This window comes from Diadema setosum, chromosome 18, assembly GCF_964275005.1.
Source record: "Diadema setosum chromosome 18, eeDiaSeto1, whole genome shotgun sequence".
In the NCBI taxonomy this organism is placed as follows: Eukaryota; Metazoa; Echinodermata; class Echinoidea; order Diadematoida; family Diadematidae; genus Diadema; species Diadema setosum.
Window position 1 is genome coordinate 23,608,639 of NC_092702.1, and position 18,924 is coordinate 23,627,562.

The 18,924-nt window shown below is 40.6% G+C and overlaps 1 protein-coding gene across 1 annotated transcript in view; it reads left to right on the forward strand.

Annotated features, from left to right (window-relative positions):
• The window catches only part of LOC140241398 (uncharacterized), a 57,844-nt gene extending 42,922 nt beyond the window's left edge, over positions 1-14,922 (forward strand). Inside the window, exons 8-19 of the mRNA XM_072321128.1 lie at positions 460-509; positions 2,399-2,507; positions 3,853-3,949; positions 4,833-4,933; positions 6,358-6,450; positions 8,742-8,815; positions 9,598-9,712; positions 10,281-10,369; positions 11,746-11,851; positions 13,006-13,149; positions 13,524-14,357; positions 14,809-14,922. Of these exons, the coding sequence (XP_072177229.1) occupies positions 460-509; positions 2,399-2,507; positions 3,853-3,949; positions 4,833-4,933; positions 6,358-6,450; positions 8,742-8,815; positions 9,598-9,712; positions 10,281-10,369; positions 11,746-11,851; positions 13,006-13,149; positions 13,524-14,357; positions 14,809-14,922 (1,926 nt within the window). The remainder of the gene's footprint in view (positions 1-459; positions 510-2,398; positions 2,508-3,852; positions 3,950-4,832; positions 4,934-6,357; positions 6,451-8,741; positions 8,816-9,597; positions 9,713-10,280; positions 10,370-11,745; positions 11,852-13,005; positions 13,150-13,523; positions 14,358-14,808) is intronic.
• The last annotated feature ends 4,002 nt before the right edge of the window (positions 14,923-18,924 follow it).

Below are 18,924 nucleotides of genomic sequence, written 5' to 3' on the forward strand. Positions count from 1 at the left end.
ATGTGCATATGAACATTTACAATTCATTGTCAAACATACCAGTTACATGAGCGCAGCATGTCCAGTGCAGTTCTCTTTGACTTTCTAGTGTGTTGTTTTCTTGTTTTCATTGCTTGACCATTAATATTGGTTTGAGTATTAGAAGAGTGATAAAGCCAAGCAGTCTTCATTGTGGTCATTTTATACATGTGCCATATGGGACTGAGACACCTGTGGGTTCTTGAGTCTCTTTAGAGGAATTTTGTTTCAAATGGGTGGTGTTGTTGCGTACGTATCAACACCTGAGGGTAATAAAGTATAACCTGAAACACTGGAAGGCAAAGACACTGCCATACCTACCCATACAGGTTATTGTAGAACATGCAGGTTGCAATTCCTTCTAACTATTTTTTGCTCTTTCTTTTCTTTCTTTCTTTCTTTCTTTCTTTCTTTCTTTCTTTCTTTCTTGTTTTTTTACAGGGTGAAATCTATCGGAGAATCGCATACTTGGAATACCTAGTGAGCACGGAGTGAGTGTCCCCTCTTTTTTTTTTTTTTTTTTTTTTTGGTTTACAAACATGACTATTTTCATTGCGGCAAGGCCACGACAGTTGTATGTTTTTACTTTGCCTTGAGCAGCAGAAATGCAAACTACCCCTTCTTTAGGAGCTAATGCTTTATAGAGTGTATCAGCCTTTGGACCTAGAAGATGACAGGTTCTCCTATAAGTGTATAAACAGAACTGAATCCATTCATAGTCCAAAGTAACAAGGCTAAATAATGTTCCCTGTGATCAGTAACTGTGATATGTTATCGTTTTGCTTTGATATGCAACAACCTTGCACCTATCTGTTGCAAAGTAGTCAGACTTTACCAGATATAAGTTATGCCCAGTAATAGCTTTGAGATAAATATCATATGGCATGTTCTGGCTTCACACCAAGCATTAACCCTTATAAATGATTAATCATTCATTTAGAGGGCCCAATCATGCTGACATTGAGAAATTGTAGCATTTATGGTAAAAGTTGCAAGGCAGCAGCCAAAAGCCACAGAAATATCATCTGGACATTTACGTGCTGGAGTGTGATTTTTTTTTTTTTTTAATCTTTTCAGTTACCAAAAATGCTAACCCACATATCACTGGAATGTTTTACGATGTTGTGAGTACTCCCTGCCGCCACAGGTAAAATTGGCAGCTAGCTACATGTACACGTAGGCAAACTAACAGTATTGTTACATTAGGTACAAGCAGCAGATGACCAAGCCCATCGGGCATGCATATTACTGTGGCCCCAAGTTCGGATTTCTTGTCCTGTGCCATTATTGCAGTGTGAACGCAAAAGTCATGATATTTTTCCCAATGAGAAATAGTCATACCGTCAGTGCTCCTTTGGGGCATTTCATGAAGCATCTTGTCTGACAAATTTGTCCAACAAATTTGCTCTCAGCCAATCAGATGCAAAGATTTCTGTAGCTTAAAACAGTTTGTCAGAAAAAAATAGCTTGCAAAATGCTTCATGAAATGCCCCCTATGTCTGCCATTTGTAGATCAGACACTCCATGATAATCTGATTGAACAGTGATTCAGCAGGTTCTCCCCCCCCCCCCCACCCCACCATATTATTGACATGAGCCTGCATGTACCTATTCAAGAGTGAACACAGTTATGTAATGAATAGTGCACAGGCAGACTAGCTAGCCTTGTTCAAAGTCTAAAATCATTTTTTTTTTTTTGAAGCAGAAGTGGAGGGTGTGGAAAAAAATGGTGCAGAAGAGTTTTACAACTCGTTGTTTCACGTTTATGTATGCATCCATGTTTGATCATTTGCACCATAAGTTCTTTTAGCTAGTGTGATCAGCATTCATAACATGGGACATACGTGTACATTGTACAAATAGACCTGTGATATATTTTTTTATCAGCTTGTTTTATCACCCTCCTTACTTTTTACTCCTATGCCATCATTAGCATTGATTCTATACAGGACTTTGGTAGTATATTAAATCAGCAAAAGGTCCCTAATGTTAAAAAACTTCATATTTAGTGGGGCAATGCACTGTATAAGTATCAAACTCTTGATCGATATCAAATTATTGATACTGATCAGATCTACATTTGTGGTTAAATCCATGATCGCAACCTGTGATCTGGGATTTATCCACACCAACACTATCAGGAACAACTTTGTGAAAATGACAGTCACAACAAGGCACAAAAAAGGTCCAGGAAAGGTCCATACTGTGATATCCCAGCAGTACTGAACTAATCATATACATATCATATACATATCATACATATCATATACAAATCAAGACCATTGCTGCTGTGACCAACATTCCTCAAGCATTTCACAGCATACAATGTAGCCTTGTTTCAAGGAAGTCTCTGTTTTGTCTTGCTTTGTGTCCTTGGCAGGATGTTTGAGGGTGTGGACTGGTATCTGCGGCACCTGTCCCAGACTTTGAGGGGTATCCAGGATGTCTTCACCAAGCATCAGGCTCGGGTCACTCTCGTCAGAACAGAGGTTTGGACTTCCCACAAATCTGTGTGTTATTTGGAGTTTTCGTAGGTTTTTTGTTGTTTGTGTGTATGTTTGTTTGTTTTTGTGATGTTATTTGTATTCCCTTTATCTCTGTCTCTTGCTAAAACTGGAGCTAATTTCTTTGTTTCCTTTTGAAGTCACGTACTTGGCTTCCCTATTTTCATTTTCTGCTTTCTCACTCTAAACTTACATCTATCTACCCAATTACAGTGAGAACTTTCTATACATGTATGTTCACCTCAGCTTTGATTTTCTTCAGATGTAAAACGGTTAGTTTCAGTGTTTCATTACCAGCGGCAACCTATCTTGTACACACAGTTGGGGGCTCCTGGTGAAGAACACAGAGGTTACTGTGAAGTCTTGTGTGTAGGGCATACTTGTGCATGTGACACTTCAAAAATTGTTGATAAAAAAGTTCCTTTTTGCTTCCCCTAACCTCCCTACCCCTCCCCAAAAAATAAGACAAAAGCTTGGTTTTCTCATTGTTTTTGATAGTGTTCTCTCTTTCTCTCTCTTTTCCCCTGACTGCCCCCCCCCCCCCCCACTGATATCACATGCAGAGCTGTGTGTGACCTATGCTTACACCCAAAGTTTATGATATAGAGGTAAAAGGCACAGTATATTTTGCAACATGAATAATGTCTATTTCTGCATCAAGTTTTACCTTGTAGATTTCCGTAGAACAGTCCCAGTTTTTTTTTCCTGCATGCGCTTCGCAGCTTTTTAATTTCCTAGGGCATGATTCTTATTAGTTGTTGGTTTTTTTTCCCTTCATTGTCACCAGAAAGACTAGGCTAGTCAGCACTGTGCTCGTTCAAGGACAGGTAGCAATCCTGCTGAGCTTGTTTTGGAGGTGCAACCTTGACTTTGGGTATTTCCCTATGGGGGGGGGGGGGAAATGGCCTTTTTGCGCAAGATTTTACATTTGTAAATACTTCAGCTTTGATTTCCTTCAAACAAAGAAGTACTCAGTTTGTGTTTTTCATCCTGTGTCTATCCTGCGGGATTCCCAGTGAACAGAAGCAAATAATATCATCGCTTGGGGAACAAGACCTTGTATCTACAAAATGCCAAATGTTCGAGAGAGCAGAAAAACATGGCAGCCAAAGCACTATATCAAATGGGATAGCCTTTCCTCTGACATGCAGTGGTGGCTTTATTTTTGGGGTAAGACAGCTAGGATTTGGACAGGACATCACGTAACGGATTATCTGATCATTAATCCAAAAAAAGTCATTTTCACCAAAATTTGAGATACAAGGTCTTGTCACCCCAGTGACAGTGTGTATTTCATATATATTTTTGAACCGTCTTTTTCTGGTAACAGTATGAGATGCTGTGCAGAGCTCTCTCCAGTCTCAAGGATAGATGCTGCTCTCAGCTAGAGAAACTTCTGCAACAGAGAAGTCCCAATAGCAGAGTGGGTAAGTCAAGGGGTCACCCATTCTGATTTTATGGGAGATTCCATGTTGATATTGTGTTGCTTTGTATTAAAAAAGAAAAATCAGAAAAGTGAACCAGTGAAAGTTTTAGGGGGAAAAAAATGAGACACATAGAAAAAATACGAGCTGTAAAAGTTTAGAGAGTAAGACATTCATTTGGCATCTCAGTGTGATCTAGGTGTTGAGCACCTCACTGTTTGGTTTGTACACAAAATTCCACTTATTTTTATTTTTCTTGAATATTGGACACAGACAGAAATCAGCTGGTGAGGAGGACATGCAAAAATGTAGTATTAATTTCATTATGTACCAAGAGCAGATCTGAAGAAAATATTTCTCATGAAAAACGTGAAAATTTATTGAATTTTTGTTTACGAACCAAATGGAGAGCTGCACAACACCTACATTTCTACATCACACAGAGTTGCCAATTTCTTTAATATAGTGATACAAACCACCTTCCCACAAACTACCCAAAAGAGACAAACAAACAGATGAAGAAGAAAAAAACAAACAAATTACTGTTCACCTTGACAGATTCTTTTTATGTGATGTCTTGAGAAAAATTAGAGAAAAATATGCTGGCATTCAAATGTTGAAACTCTCGGCACAAGGGAAAGTACGTCTTTCACTCTTGTAAACAAATTTACTTATCCATTTATGATTTCTTTCTTTCAGTTGAAGCATAATCATGTATGATCCACACCACCTAAATTTGATTGTGACTGACAGTAAATATGCCTTGATCTCGTATGAATCAGCTGATTTGATTCATGGAAAAAGCCAAATGAATGCTCAGCTGTATTGTATGTGTATGTGTGTTTATTTGTGTATTTATCTATCTATTTATGACCTATCCTCACAGTATGTCTGATCACCCTCCTCTCTGAAACCCTGGACCTCAAAATGATGTTGGAAGGCCGTCTCCATGACAACTTTCAAACGATGATCACACACAGTCTGAAGGTGAGCTTTGCAGATATTTACTGTGTGCCATGCATGGAGGAACTTGTACTTTTCTTCAGTCCACTTAATCTAGTGGCAAGACTTATTCCTTTACTCCCTTTTCCCAAATTCACTAAATTCCTCTGAACTACGTTGAAGATGACATTTTGGTATCTGATTAAACAAGTGACTGATAACAGGCGATTCATGACGCATTGAAAAATGGCAATTCACTTCCATATTTGTTTGGTTTCCAAGAATACCAATAGCATTTCCCAGTTTGAATAAGGAAAGACTGTCTTCTGAAATACTTGATAGGGATTGCACCCCCTCTTTTATTGAGTGGTGTGGTCTACCATGAGATATGTATTATGCTACTCATAAAGCATGCTGACCTCACTGTCTGTGAGATATTTCTGACCCTTTGCAAGTTTCATGAAATTATTGGGATGCAACATATTGCGTAAGTGGGGGATTGACCGATACTGCTGTCCCTAATTCATCTTAGAACTTGTGTTTATTTCTGTGTACGGTCAGTGACCAGTGATATTATGATGCTAACACAATTTTGAACTCACTAGAGGGAAAAAAAGGGGCAGGGAAACAAGACAGGAATTTGGACGAGATCTCTGGACCCGCGCACTAACATGTGACTTTTATAACATGATGGTGTTTTTGTAGTCCCCTCTTCCCAAGACAAACAATCAAACCAGGCGCCAATGTATAGTCCTGTGTGGACATCGGGTTATATTGACTCCACATGACATCAAAGTGGTGCTCTAATCTCTCACATTTGACAAGTCATGTGCCCTCTCATTGGCTGTCTGTTTGCGAAGGCTCGTAATGTCTGTCTGAAGGAATTCTGAGCACAACTTTGAATGCACACTTTGTGCCTTTTTTATGAGAAGATATAAATGCAGATGAGCATTCCCCACCCTCTCTTCTTTTGCCATTGTGAGTTTGCTGCTCATAAACATTTCATGGAACCAAAGACAAGATGATGTAATTGCTTACAGGGACTTAAGGTCACCTTTGTTATCTGCCTAGGGTGAAATGTCATATCGTCACATAGAATGCTGGATAGAATAAACACAAATTTGAGCAAGGGCAGTGTACGTGTATGTCTACTTTGTACTTTGACAATCTATCTTGACTTCTGGCCCATGCCTGTCCTGCCGCACTTTATCAAAACTTGAAGAATTTATGCCCTGCTGTATGTAATTCATTCAAATCTGTATTTACATAGCTCAATTACAGGTCTCCAAAAAAGTTCGTTTGAATAGTTAGATGTGGCATGACAATTTGTTCCTGAATTTGATATCTGAATGTCTTGCTGAGCATGATGTCATTGTTTGTTTGTTTGTTTGTTTGTTTTTCTGTCCTATACAGAGGGGTTTGTTCATCTATGTTTGCTGACTGTGCAAAAATGTTGTTTTTCCAAACAGGAAAGTGTCCAGTGTAGCTACAACGGTCAGAAGCTGATACTGACCACCGAGCTTCGTCTGAATGCGTACACCACTCCCGTCTCGCCTGAACTGGTAATTTTTCCTCTGACGGCTTTTGTCCCATTTCCTCCTCCCAATATGAATATGTGACGTGTCGCAACAATGATATGTATATGTGCGAGATTTAGAACAATGATAGTCATTTATTTTGATATGTAGGGCCTTGCCATGACCATATGGTACTAGAAGCTGTTTACAACCTGCTGTTACCCAAGTCACTGGAATCCACCCCACTTCCAGTGATTTCTCTCACATTCCCGTGGGAGAATTCTGGCCAGGTTGCCAGTGGATGGCTCTCTCATGCTGTAAAATCTAGCCACAAATTGTGCTCAACTTCCTACCAGGTGTGTTTTGATAAACCTGGGCAGATAGGATCATCATGGATGGGATAACGTGCCTTGCTCAGTGACACAAGGTGGCACTGTGCATACTGTTTGGTGTCCTTGCCAAAACTGCACGTACTTGGCCAAAATGTGCAGTCCTTACCAAATACAAATCCTGTCTTTGCTTCAGAACATCCCTATCAGTTGTATTAACCCATTCAATATGAGACTTTGAAATTCCTGTAGACTTTGTAGGCTGTGGGAAACAGTCCCAGTACTCCCCTGCCCACCGTGTCCTTTGTTACAGGGATATTGTTACATGATGCTGTGCAACCCATAAGTAATTATGGTGGATAGTAGGTTGAAACTGGCATAAATCTCATTTTGGCCTGGCACTCCAAAAAACAATATAAAAATGTATACGCACGGCACTGTACAATCCAGATTTCCAACCCAAGTATGTTGAGTCTGAACTACTGGACAGTCCACATGCGCTTGGAGCACACAAGCTCTGCTCATTAGCAAGGGTGCCATCCACCACCCCGTGCCATTTCACGTGATGACTCGGTCGTTGCTCTTTGTCCTCCTCGTGACCCTTCTTGACCATCCCAAATTTGCAATGCCACGATCTAATTTCTCATGCCCGTCCAGAAATGATTTCTGTCTCACATTTGATCAAGCAGAAAATTTGCCTCGACAGTGTAGAAAAACACTGATGAATGCTGTGCTTTACCTTGCAGGTATCATTAGGCGGCGGACCTGTGGTGGATACAAACAATACTGAGAATAACTCTTGATAAGAACTTCTCGATAATCCCAGGTGCATCAGATAAAACGGTAGAGCGACCTTTGACTCCCATTGCGTTGTTATTAGATGTACTGTAGATTACTCTGTGCACCAATATGCAATGGTCAATTCTCACACAATCACAATGTAATTTACCTATTCTCAAACCACTGTAAGGCAGTGATTGTTTGTGAGAATAAAAATGAAAATACTAATAATTATTACAATAATAATTTATATTCATTTCTGGTCAGATTTCCTCTGTTTACGTTTGTTACATACTCAAAAAGCTGCATCACTTCGGTGATCCCTCGCATTTATCCCCAAGTTGAATTATCCTTCGGGTTTATGCCAGGTTTAAGTGCGTGCGTGTGTGTCACACACTAAGCGCACTGCTATAGCTTCTGACCATTCGAGCATTGAGAATTTAGGGTTTCTGGGACAAACACTGAACTAGGGCTTTCTATAGCTCAGTCGGTAGAGCACCGCGCTAGCATCCAGAGGTCTCGGGTTCGAATCCCGATAAAATCCCATTTTCTTTGCTCAATTTTCCAATGATAATCTATATTCATTTCTGGTCAGTTTTCCTTTGTTTACGTTTGTTAATAAAAATGAAAGAATGAAAAGCTTCAAACATGTCCTCGGCTTTAAAGGGGATGGCTAGTAACTGACCAGTGGGAGTCTGTGGGAATGCTGGGGATGATTGTTCCAATTCTTGTGGGATTCATTTAAGAGTACATTATATATCTATTGTGTGAAAATTATTTGCTTCAGAATGGTCTCATATTCAAGTAATGTGCAGTTTAATGGCTCCAGGCTAGCATGCCTGTACAGTGACAGGGCATTAAACTGCACATTACTTTCATATGAGACTGTTAGGAAGCAAATAATTTTCACACAACAATAGATATATAATGTACTCTTAAATGAATCCCACAAGAAATGGAACAATCATTACCCAGCATTCCCACTGAGTCCCACTGATCAGTTACTAGCCATCCCCTTAAAAGAAAATTGTACTGTTTCTGTTTTCAGGAGCAAGTAGCAGGAAATATACCTTATTCACAGATCTTAGACTTGATGTAACCACTACTTTGTTCGTCAGCATCAAATTGAAATTTCTCTCAATGTTCATGTGTGGTCACAGTACACTTACATTACATGTGTTGATGTTTTTTCCATCTCCCTCCTTTTTTCCTTTTCTCAACATGCAGATCAGTAAATTGATTGTGCACATACAGTCAGAAATTCTCTACTTCCAGGAAAACTACAGGAGGTTATTTCAGCTGTAAGTGTTTCCCTGCATAGCATACCTTTACATGTCTGCTTATCCCTCTCACTCTCTACTTTTGTTTTTGCATCATTTTTTACTTTGTTTATATTGTGACAATGTGACCTCAACCAATTAATTTGAGGTACATGTACTTGTCATGAAACAATGAAGGTGGTAGTTGCATGTAAATGTCAACCATGTGTAATAAATGCTGCCTCCTAATTACTACAACTATGTATGGCTATTTTAATCTTATTGGAATTGGGTGGGATAGTAACAAAGGGAGATATGGTTGCAGTCAAAGGAAAACATGACATTTTGGGTCTACACGCATGTGTAGATTTGTAATTGTGCTGATTTTGTTCACTTTTTATCAAACAAATTTGTAATTGATACACATGTAGTTGAACATTATCATGTTTGATTGTTACATAGGTATGTGAGTGTATGTGAGTGTGCTTGAATGTTTGATGTTTGTGTGTGTACAGTACATGTGTCTGTCTGTTGATATTATGTAAACATGCATTGTGTGCATTCATATAGCATAATACCAACTCATCCTTTTATAAGAAATTGTACTGACATTACATTTTGTCATTCATATGTCTTTTGGTTTTGTAAATATCAGAATGTGTGTATATGAATGCCCACAATTATGTATTTGCTTGTTTCTTTCTAGATTTAGTGGCCCAAGCTCCGTCATATTTGTACTAAGATTAAATAAATGTCAGAATGTTGCAGATGTTTCTCAGACATTCCCCCAAACTCAAACTCGAAACTATGTTTGCTCTTTGAAGGTACCATATCGAAGTCATGGAAACTGTGGTGACTACCTTCTACACCTGCTTGATGGCCGACGTCTCTGTGCTGTGTGACAAGGCTGAAGCGAGGAATAGTTCTCATGACACGCAGGTACTGACTGAATGGCATAAAGTCACAACGATAGATAGTCAGAAGTGATATAAGAGAATAGCCAGAAGTGACTAAAGAGTTTTAAATAGAAAGTAATATTTATTTAATAGTAGCATACTGCATGTTGTAAATTCAAGATTGAATTGTCACTTCACAATGTACAGTTCAATTACAAGTGTTTTCACTTTGTTTTGCAGAAAGCACATGGTAATTTAATCTTTGTACACATGAGTGTGAGTTTCTTTGCATTTTTTTTTTCTGTCCATCGTAGCTGATAGGAGAAAGCTATATGTTTCTACCCAAGAAGAAAGTGTTTTTTACCTATTGCTGGTGTCAGAGGCAGTTTATTTACATATAATTGGGCCCTTGCATTGTTGCTTCGCCTTATTGCCATCTACAGATACATGTGTATGTATTAATATATCACCTTGGCCTTCAAAATGATAGCTTCCGGGTTTGTCCACCTGTAATTCTCAGGCAGGCGGAACTACCGGTGGCAAAAGAAAATACGGGAGAGTTGATCACTAGATTCCTAATTGTATTTTTTTTCTATTTCTTGTCTTTACAGAAGAGAGAATACATCGACCCAGCGATGGTTTCCATGGCGCGTCGGCTGGACCAACTAGACCAGGACTGGAAGGAATACATCCCATCGAGGTAAGAGGGGGCAAATTCCATCTTTGCCTAGTCAGCTCTGCACCACTCATCACTAACTCTACTGTTCCCAGAGCATCTATTCCATCCTCTCTCTCTATCTCTTAAAGGACAAGCCCACCTTCATAGACATGTGGATTAAGTGAATGCAGCAATATTAGTACTGTAGAGAGCACATCAGTGAGGGTTTGAGGAAAATTGCGCAACCCATTCAAAAGTTATGAATTTTTTGAAATTTCTGCTCAGTCACTGCTGGATGAGATGACTACTACAGCTTGTGATGTCATATGTGTACAACGATTTAAAGAAAACATTAAGAAAATTCAACATGTTTTCACTTTTCTCACATAATAAAAGAACGCTTGACTCGCCTCTTTCAGAAGGCAGGGGGAATAATATTACCCTTAACATACGTCAGCGACAAGTCAGTAATGTGCACTTTTTTCAAAAAATGAAAATTTGTGAAATTCTCTTTATATTTTCCTGATATCGTTCTACACATTTGACATCATACACTGTAGTAGTCATCTCATCCAGCAGTGACTGCGCAGACACTTTAAAAATTCATAACTTGTGTATGGATTATTGCTGCATTTACTCATTCCACATGTATATGAAGGTGAACTTGTCCTTTAAAGCCTCAAGTCGAGGTCCAGTATGTGTAAGAATCGCATCCACTTCATGTTCATGTGGTATTTTCCCCCTCAATTCTTGCCGCAGAGCTAGATTAATCAAAATGTGGATATTAGTCAGTTAAAGCATGGCTCAACATCAGCGGTGGTGTGGTGGCCCAGGATGAAATGATGTCAGGCCACTAAATTTCCAAAATGAATATCTTTTGGTGCCCGATGAGGCAACTCTGATTCAAAATGCATTGTAACATTTCCTTTTATTTCAGCTAATACATTTTTTCTGGCTGCCAAATTTCAAATTTAAAGATTTTAATCACCTAAGAAAAAAAAAGTTTGTGTCGAGCCCTTGTTGAAGGTACACTGTAAGTACTTCAGTGGTAGTTTAAAGCACTGATGTTTAGTGGTGTCAGATGGAGAAGTGACAGTCAGCAGACAATGTCATTCCAACACATTTTTTTGTTCGAAAGATGACAGAGCTTTCACATCTTTCCTGCTACTGTAAAACGAGGAATGTTCACATGCATTTTAATTTTGCGAGAGCGAAGATTCGTGAAATTAAAATGCATGTTAAAGTTGTCTACACTATAGGCGTTAAATGTTAGAGGCAACTGGCAAAAATTTCATGCCACAAAAAAGGCCATCGTCTCCAATTCGTGAAAATTTCATGCCATGAAAATATTGTGTTTTACAGTATTATGCCTTGTTGCAAACTCTCACACGATGCATTCACCTGCTCTCCGCACGCAGCACCCAAGAGTGGCGGAAGGCCCTGACCTCGTCAGCGGTGCACTGGTTCCAGTATCTCATCCGAGACATCCAGGCCATGCTTGTGTACAGCATCGCTCGAGATAAGGTAGGGCAGCGAATGGTGCATAGAAAATCTCTGCATGATGAGTCATTTTGGCCTGATGCGTTCTTCAGCTGTAAATTTTACCATCCATGAAGACAGGATGTTCTAGCTAAAAGGTGTATTTTGTTTTCATCCTGTATTTATCCGGGTAATAATTGCAACTAGAGGGGCCGTCAAAGGCGGCAGACCCATGCCTTAGCAGCGCTACAGAGTAGTTGCAATACTATACTATGGGGTCAAAACTACAAGGTCACATGGAATTTGCAGGGGTCAATTGATCATCACCAAAATCTCGGCGTGAGTAATGAAAAAGAGTGCGAAGCGATGCTCTTGACCTACAGTAGTATATGGTGCTGTGTCCAAATTTCGCCCAGTGAGATAGTGCACTACGAAATGGAAGCATACGCAGTGTAGTGTGACTGGGACCAAGTAAAATCTTTCCGTGATTGAGGAATGTTCCTCCAGTGAAAAAAAGAATCAATATTAATGTGAAAAATCACCAAATACGGGCTATTTTGTGATGACGGAAAGCAAACTTTCACAAAATTTCACAATTCAGAAGGACTGGTCCCTCAAATAAACATAAGTTTCGGAATTCTTACGAACATTTGAGCAGCGAAGTCCGTCGTCTGGGAGTTCTGTTATCGTATGGTAGCTGAAAATCGCAAAGTGAGAAACAGGGAAAATGTTCAGAGTGGTCACCCCGTCATAGTATACTGTGGGGTCGAAACTACAAGGTCACACAGAATTTGCATGGGTCGACCGATTATCACCAAAATCTCATCGATTCTTTCCTGTCACTATCCAAACATTCCCTGAACATTTGGTGCAAATCCGTTCATCCGTTCTCTTGTTATATTGTACGCAAACAAACATACGTAACCCTTTACACAGCCCCCTTCCAATTTTCGTCAGCGTGGGTAATATAAGAAACAATTTAAAGCATATGGACTTAGTTAGATGTGACCAATATTTTATCGAACCTTTTACATCCCCTTCTGATAATACTGAGGTAAGGTTTTCTCTCAATTCAAAACTTTCTTCAATCAAAAAATCCAACATTTGACATATCTTGTACCTGTAATCAGTATGTAAAGTGAAACAAGACTGAAATTCCCCTTCAACCGTTTCTTGTCTTGTTTTGTCCGTCATCTCAGTTCAAAACTGTCCAGCTGAAATTCTCCCGGGACGTTGAAGGTGCTAATGCTTCCGACGGCGGTCACCACCGGCCTTCCAATGCCACACAGCTCACTCAGTCTATCGGTTCTGCCTTCGCCAGTGTGGTTCCCAGAGACCAACAGGTAGGGGGCCAAAGTGTGACTCTCACTTGAAAACACATACTTTAGAGTTACGCATAGCATTTGTCACCAGGAAAAAGATATGATGTCTGTTAAGGGTCATTTGAGTTTGTGATATGTCAGTGAATACCAGCAACATTAATTGAGAGGCAGTTCAAAGAAGCATTAAGAATAGTGTGGTGTTTTGTTTTGGGATTTTTTTTTTTTAGGAGGAAAGGGACAAATAAATATTCAAAACAAACCATTCATATGCACCTTTGAATGATTATGAAAATCTTCTGCTATTGCAAACCTGTGCCAAGCTTAATATCTCCATATTCTCTGCTGATACAACATGCTTATTTATCAGCATTACTGTTTTCTTTCATATTGTGTAGAGAGAGAACAATAACAATAATGGTAAACCCCAGCCTGCGACACAGCAAGACTCCACTTCGTCGGGCCTCAGTTTCACCCCATCCGGTGTGCTGAACTTCAAACGCCCGGTCAGGACAAAGTCGTTTCCGCAAATTGACGAACTGATCCACCGAACTGACCAGTGGTCGTTAGTCAGAGACTCGCAGACGGAAAGTATTGCAGACAGTGCTCGGGACCAGGCCGGTCCATCTACAAGGACTTCCAATCCGGAACATTCCACCAACAGTAACTTGCGTGCTGCATTAGCGGCACCTTCCCAGACAGACCTGACCCACTCGCAGTCATTCCCCGAGTTATCTGCCGCAAGCTTCGTGCAGTCGCGAGCAGCATTCATGGCGGGGAGGCAGTCGGTACATCGGGGCAGGTCTGCGTCAGGGAAGGACCAATTGACAAACAGCAGCAGCAGCTACCACCATTCCAAGAGGGCTAACAGCTCCGATGGCGAGAACAGCCTGGAATCGTCTTCGTCGTCGGCATCGATGTCGGCATCGTCGTCGTATGAAGAGGGGCAGATCACGGAGAGGGGGCAGGAGCGGGAAACGCTGAGGGTGATCTTCGAGCAGCTGGGTCTGTTCTCGGGAGACGGCACGCCTCGCTCCCACGTGGCCCTTCCCATCTCCAGCTCCTTAGTGGACATGGTGTACATCATCAGAAACACCTGCGACCTGATGCAGGACATCTGCCAGGTCCTGAAGCCCAAGGCTATGGTGACCGAGCAGGCTGAGGTCAATGGTCAGAGGGCAGTCAGTCAGTTGATGATTGACCTTCAGCAGCTCGCGATCAGTCCCCTTCAGGTGAGATTTATTGTGGATTAAAGAAGAAGAATAATGGCCATGAATTTGATTTTTGTGGATACAGGTCTATTCATGTGACTTCAAAATCAGTGAAATTAGGCCTGTAAATTAGAAGAATGATGTCATGAAAGATTGGCTCCTCAGGGATATCATAAGTAGATATCGGAAAGTGACATATAAATGCAACACATACTTATGCTCAACCTTGTTTGAGGACAGTAGGAGAAAATATGACTTTTCAATATCCTTGTGTTAAGTTAATAATCATATGCAGACTATTATTAAATGTCCCATAAGCAGTGTACAAGTTTTTAATGTTCACCTTGCTCCTTATGACTATAACTCTTTTATAATTGTGTTACAAACATGAGTTTGAAGCGTTCAATTTGCCACTGACAACTTTGCTTGTAATGAAGGTCATTGTTCAAATTTTGTTTAACCACACCGGCAGGCTGTGACCTTCGCCGTGCGAGTGTTTGGTAGCAATATGCTGGCCATAGACCTGTGCGCCACTCCAGTATCGCAGGCCAACCAGATTATCAACAAGGAGGTATGCACTACTTGATTGTACTAGATTTGCGACTAGGTTGTACCAGCTTGTGATTATATGAGGTAATTGAAAGTATTTGATGGAAGGTGTTTTGATGTGTGCTTGGATTGGACAAGCACTTCCTTGATTCGATGATCCCTCAAAAGTATAAGACAAGACTTTTTTTTTTTGGGGGGGGGGGGAGGGCTGACTCAGTTTTGACTTTGTGATTACCAGACTCATTGCATAGAAAGCTAATTTAATTCCATAGATTCACTTCACCAAAAACAGAAACGAATATGAGGCAACTTCTGGTGATGTCAAGAGTAAACCGAATTATCATTTTCATTTAAAATTTGTTCATTGCCTTGCGTACATAGTGTATGAGTTTAGTGTGGGACCAAACTGATGCCGTATGCCCTGTCGCACAAAGTACCCATACTTCCCCAGTAATAGAGTATCATGTAGTAATATGCCTTGGACCAAGCTGTGGCAAAATATATTTTGAGATTTGAAGTGGTCATCTTTATGTGTGACTGATGTTGCAAGTATTTGATGCAATGCATTTGCCTGAAGATGCCATTTATCCCCATCGTTGGCTAAAGTTTGAGAAAAGTATGTCAAAGAATGGAAGGATATTGTTTTGTTTTGTTATTGAAGATTTTTTCAAGTAAGTTTCATATGCCTAGTTCTGCTTGGAATGTGTCCCTTCATTGATCCCTAAATTCCTTCTTTTCCATCTACACCACCCCCCCCCCCCCTTATCCGGAACAATTCATATGACAGAATCTGATTAATGTCAAACTACTGATCCTCAGAATTACCCATGCATAGAATACACATGTATAGGATGCATAAGATGTACATGCATAGGATACACAGAATTCCCACGCACATTTTTTTTTTTTACATCCCCAGGTGATGAACCGCCTGCTGATCTCACAGAATGCTGGGTTGCTAGGCAGCTGTCGCCACGACAGGAGTGGCCTCCCCGACTGCAACGCGTACCTCAACCCAGACAAGGAGTGTCTGTGCGACAACTACGAGCCCATCAGCCCAGAGGTGAGTGAGGCCCAGAGATGGGAATGATAGCATTGACTTTGTGAGGAAGAGTAGAGCATTGACCCGTTGAGGACGAGTCCTGAGTATACTCGGGCAGGTGTCTATGGGAAATGCTTGTTGTAGCAAAATCAGCCTGTCCTCAACAGGCAAGGCATCAGGCAGCGTTTAGCCACAATGTCATGCTGTAGGCTGTGGTTTTGATCAGTTACAGCTGATTTAATTCTGAAGTAATGGCACAGAAGGCAACCACTCTTGCTCGATTTCTTTTGACACTGACAAGGTCATCCAACTGTTACTCTTTTTCTCTTTTTTTTTTCTTTATTTTTGCAGCATTTTGTAATTTTGGGGGGCCAAAACTACTTTAGGTATCATGGAAAATGTTTTTATCAAATTGTAGTACTGCACGTGTGTATGGCAAGAAAGGAAAAATAACAGTTTGCCCACCAAAAATATGCCCTTTCAGCCCTTCTCGGTATTCTCAACAGAAACATGTTATGGATTTTGTATAAAAAAGTTTTGATTTCTGTTAAGAAGGGACAAATGTTTTAGGTAGGATATAGCATAAATTACACCACTGCTGCAGTGTACGCTACCTATACCCAGCAACCACTAGGTTGGCAGCTGTACGTGTACATGTACATGTACTTAAACATTGTTTCTCCCATATCTGGCCAAATCGCATGGATTTTCATAAAGGCTACATCTGGTCAGGTTTCCCCTTTTCATTAGCCCCAATTATTTTTTCGGTTCCCCCATTTTTGTTTTCTCCCATTGGGGACCAAGAAAAAAGGGGAGTGCAGTTTATACATGGATGTGGGTTATACACCGGAAAATAGGGTATTAATGTGTGTGTATTTTACCATCGATCAGATGTGTCTGAGGATCAACAACATCCAGGGCCTCATTGAGCTCCTACCTGATCTTCTCCCGCCCATCAGCGACTTCATGCTAGCCGGCGGCTGCAACCAGTCTCCATCCTCCTCCTCCTCTGAGGTGGGGGACTCCGGCTCTAGCCACGACATCCACCGGCCGCTGCAGAGGTACCTCCAGAATCTGCTCATCAGCCAGATCAAGGTCCTGACGTTCAAGGTACGACATCTCTACCACCATTAGTGCCTGGACTGCACAATGACTGAAGATTTCGTGTTCATTCTCTGAGTGAATGACGTGAATCGTCAGTTCTTGTTAGAATTGTTGATACGGTGCGTAGCTTTACACTCGAGCGGCAGCCTCAAAGACTTTGAGATACAATCTGCAATCTTGTAGCATTGCATCTTTCAAGTTTGAAATATATAATTTTGCATTTGAATTGGCATTTGCCTCACAGATATTTTACAAGACAAAACATGAAAAACTTTTGAATAAATTTATCAGAGAAGCATCAAAGCTTCTATCAAGCTAGTACATAATATGCATTTTATACAAATTTTATACAAAAATTGTAAATTGAAAATTTTGGTATTCTCTTTAAGAAAAAATGACATCAAAGTATATACTGCTAGGGTTGACCTTCCTAACTGTAAATAATGGTCATGATTAGAGTTTATAAAAAAAGTCCTTCATCAGGTCCTGAGTGACTTTCAGTGATTCCCTTGGTTTTGTGACATCTGCAGCAAATGTGTTACCATGGCTTTCTCTGCTTCGTTCGTCCGTTAATTCTCCAGGTGAACGCGATGCTGTCGCAGGCACTGCGGGTGCTCTTGCAGCTCAACCCTGGTTCCTTCAACATTGCTACCAAGCTCCACCCGCTGGTAGCCAGCATCCACAACCATCTGGTCGCCACGACAACCTGGCTCTACCCACCCTGCTTCCAGCTCTTCTGCCTTGAACTGTGGAAATCTTTGGTGAAGGTAAGCATTTAGCAACAGGTCACAGGGGATTGTCAAAGACAGAAGTAGCACAGCTGTGGTGGCCTCATGAAAGGTCTGTTCACACACACCCAAAACTAATGTATTCACACACATGCAAAACAAAAAAGAAGCTTTTTGCAATGTGAGACTAAAAATGTTAATCCTTGTGTGTGGACACACACACATACACACACACACACAAAAAGAAAAAAATCGCTGCCGGGATCAGCTTCGCAATGCAAAAATCAGTCTGCCAGAGTTGTTCTTTTTCTTTATTAAATGTGTGCTATAATTTTCCTAATACAGCATATGTGAATGGCATCCAAAAAAAAAAAAAAATCCACTTTTGTTATCAATATCATGATGCAACTTGCCACACTAGGTCCATGCACTAGGGTGTCTAGGGTCACGCTCTCATCATTGTTTAGACGTTCCGATGCTGCACTCATAGATGAATAATTTGGGGGAGGGGGCATGTGTGAACAATGGCACATAAAAGTGATTTTCGTTTAACAAAAGACGAGAAAGATTAAATCTTATGAGAGAAAAAGAAAGTAGAAAAGGGAGAGATGATATAGCTTGTGTACTGTCTCACCGAGTGCCAGTGGTCAATAATCAACTTCCTTTTCTTTTTCTTTTTTTTTTACTCTCTCCAGAATTTCAATGAGCTGGCAGAAGAGCTCTTGTTGCACCACACTGAAGACAGACCGCGTGCCATGCTGATCCTCCAGGCAATTGCGGTAAGTCTCATCATACGCGACATTCAAGTGGCAACTTTCTGTGATTAAAGGCCACCGCACACTATACGACTTTTGGTTGCACAGACTGTGGATCCAAAATAAATCACTTTAACCTCAATTTAAACACACTTGTTTATTTCAGCTCCAATGTCGCTTAATCGTGCGACTGAAAGTCGTATAGTGTGCAGTGGCCCTAAGTCTATTTGTGTGCTGGACCAATTTCGGTGAATTTTATTTGTGTATGCTTTGGTGGATTAGAGTAGTCCTGCACGTTTTCAGTATCTTTGTACACTGTACGTGATCCATTGGGTTTCCACAGACTGTGGGATCAAGTGTTGAGAAGCGAAGTTAGAGTGGGCGTAACTTATGGCAGTTCTTGTGTGCTC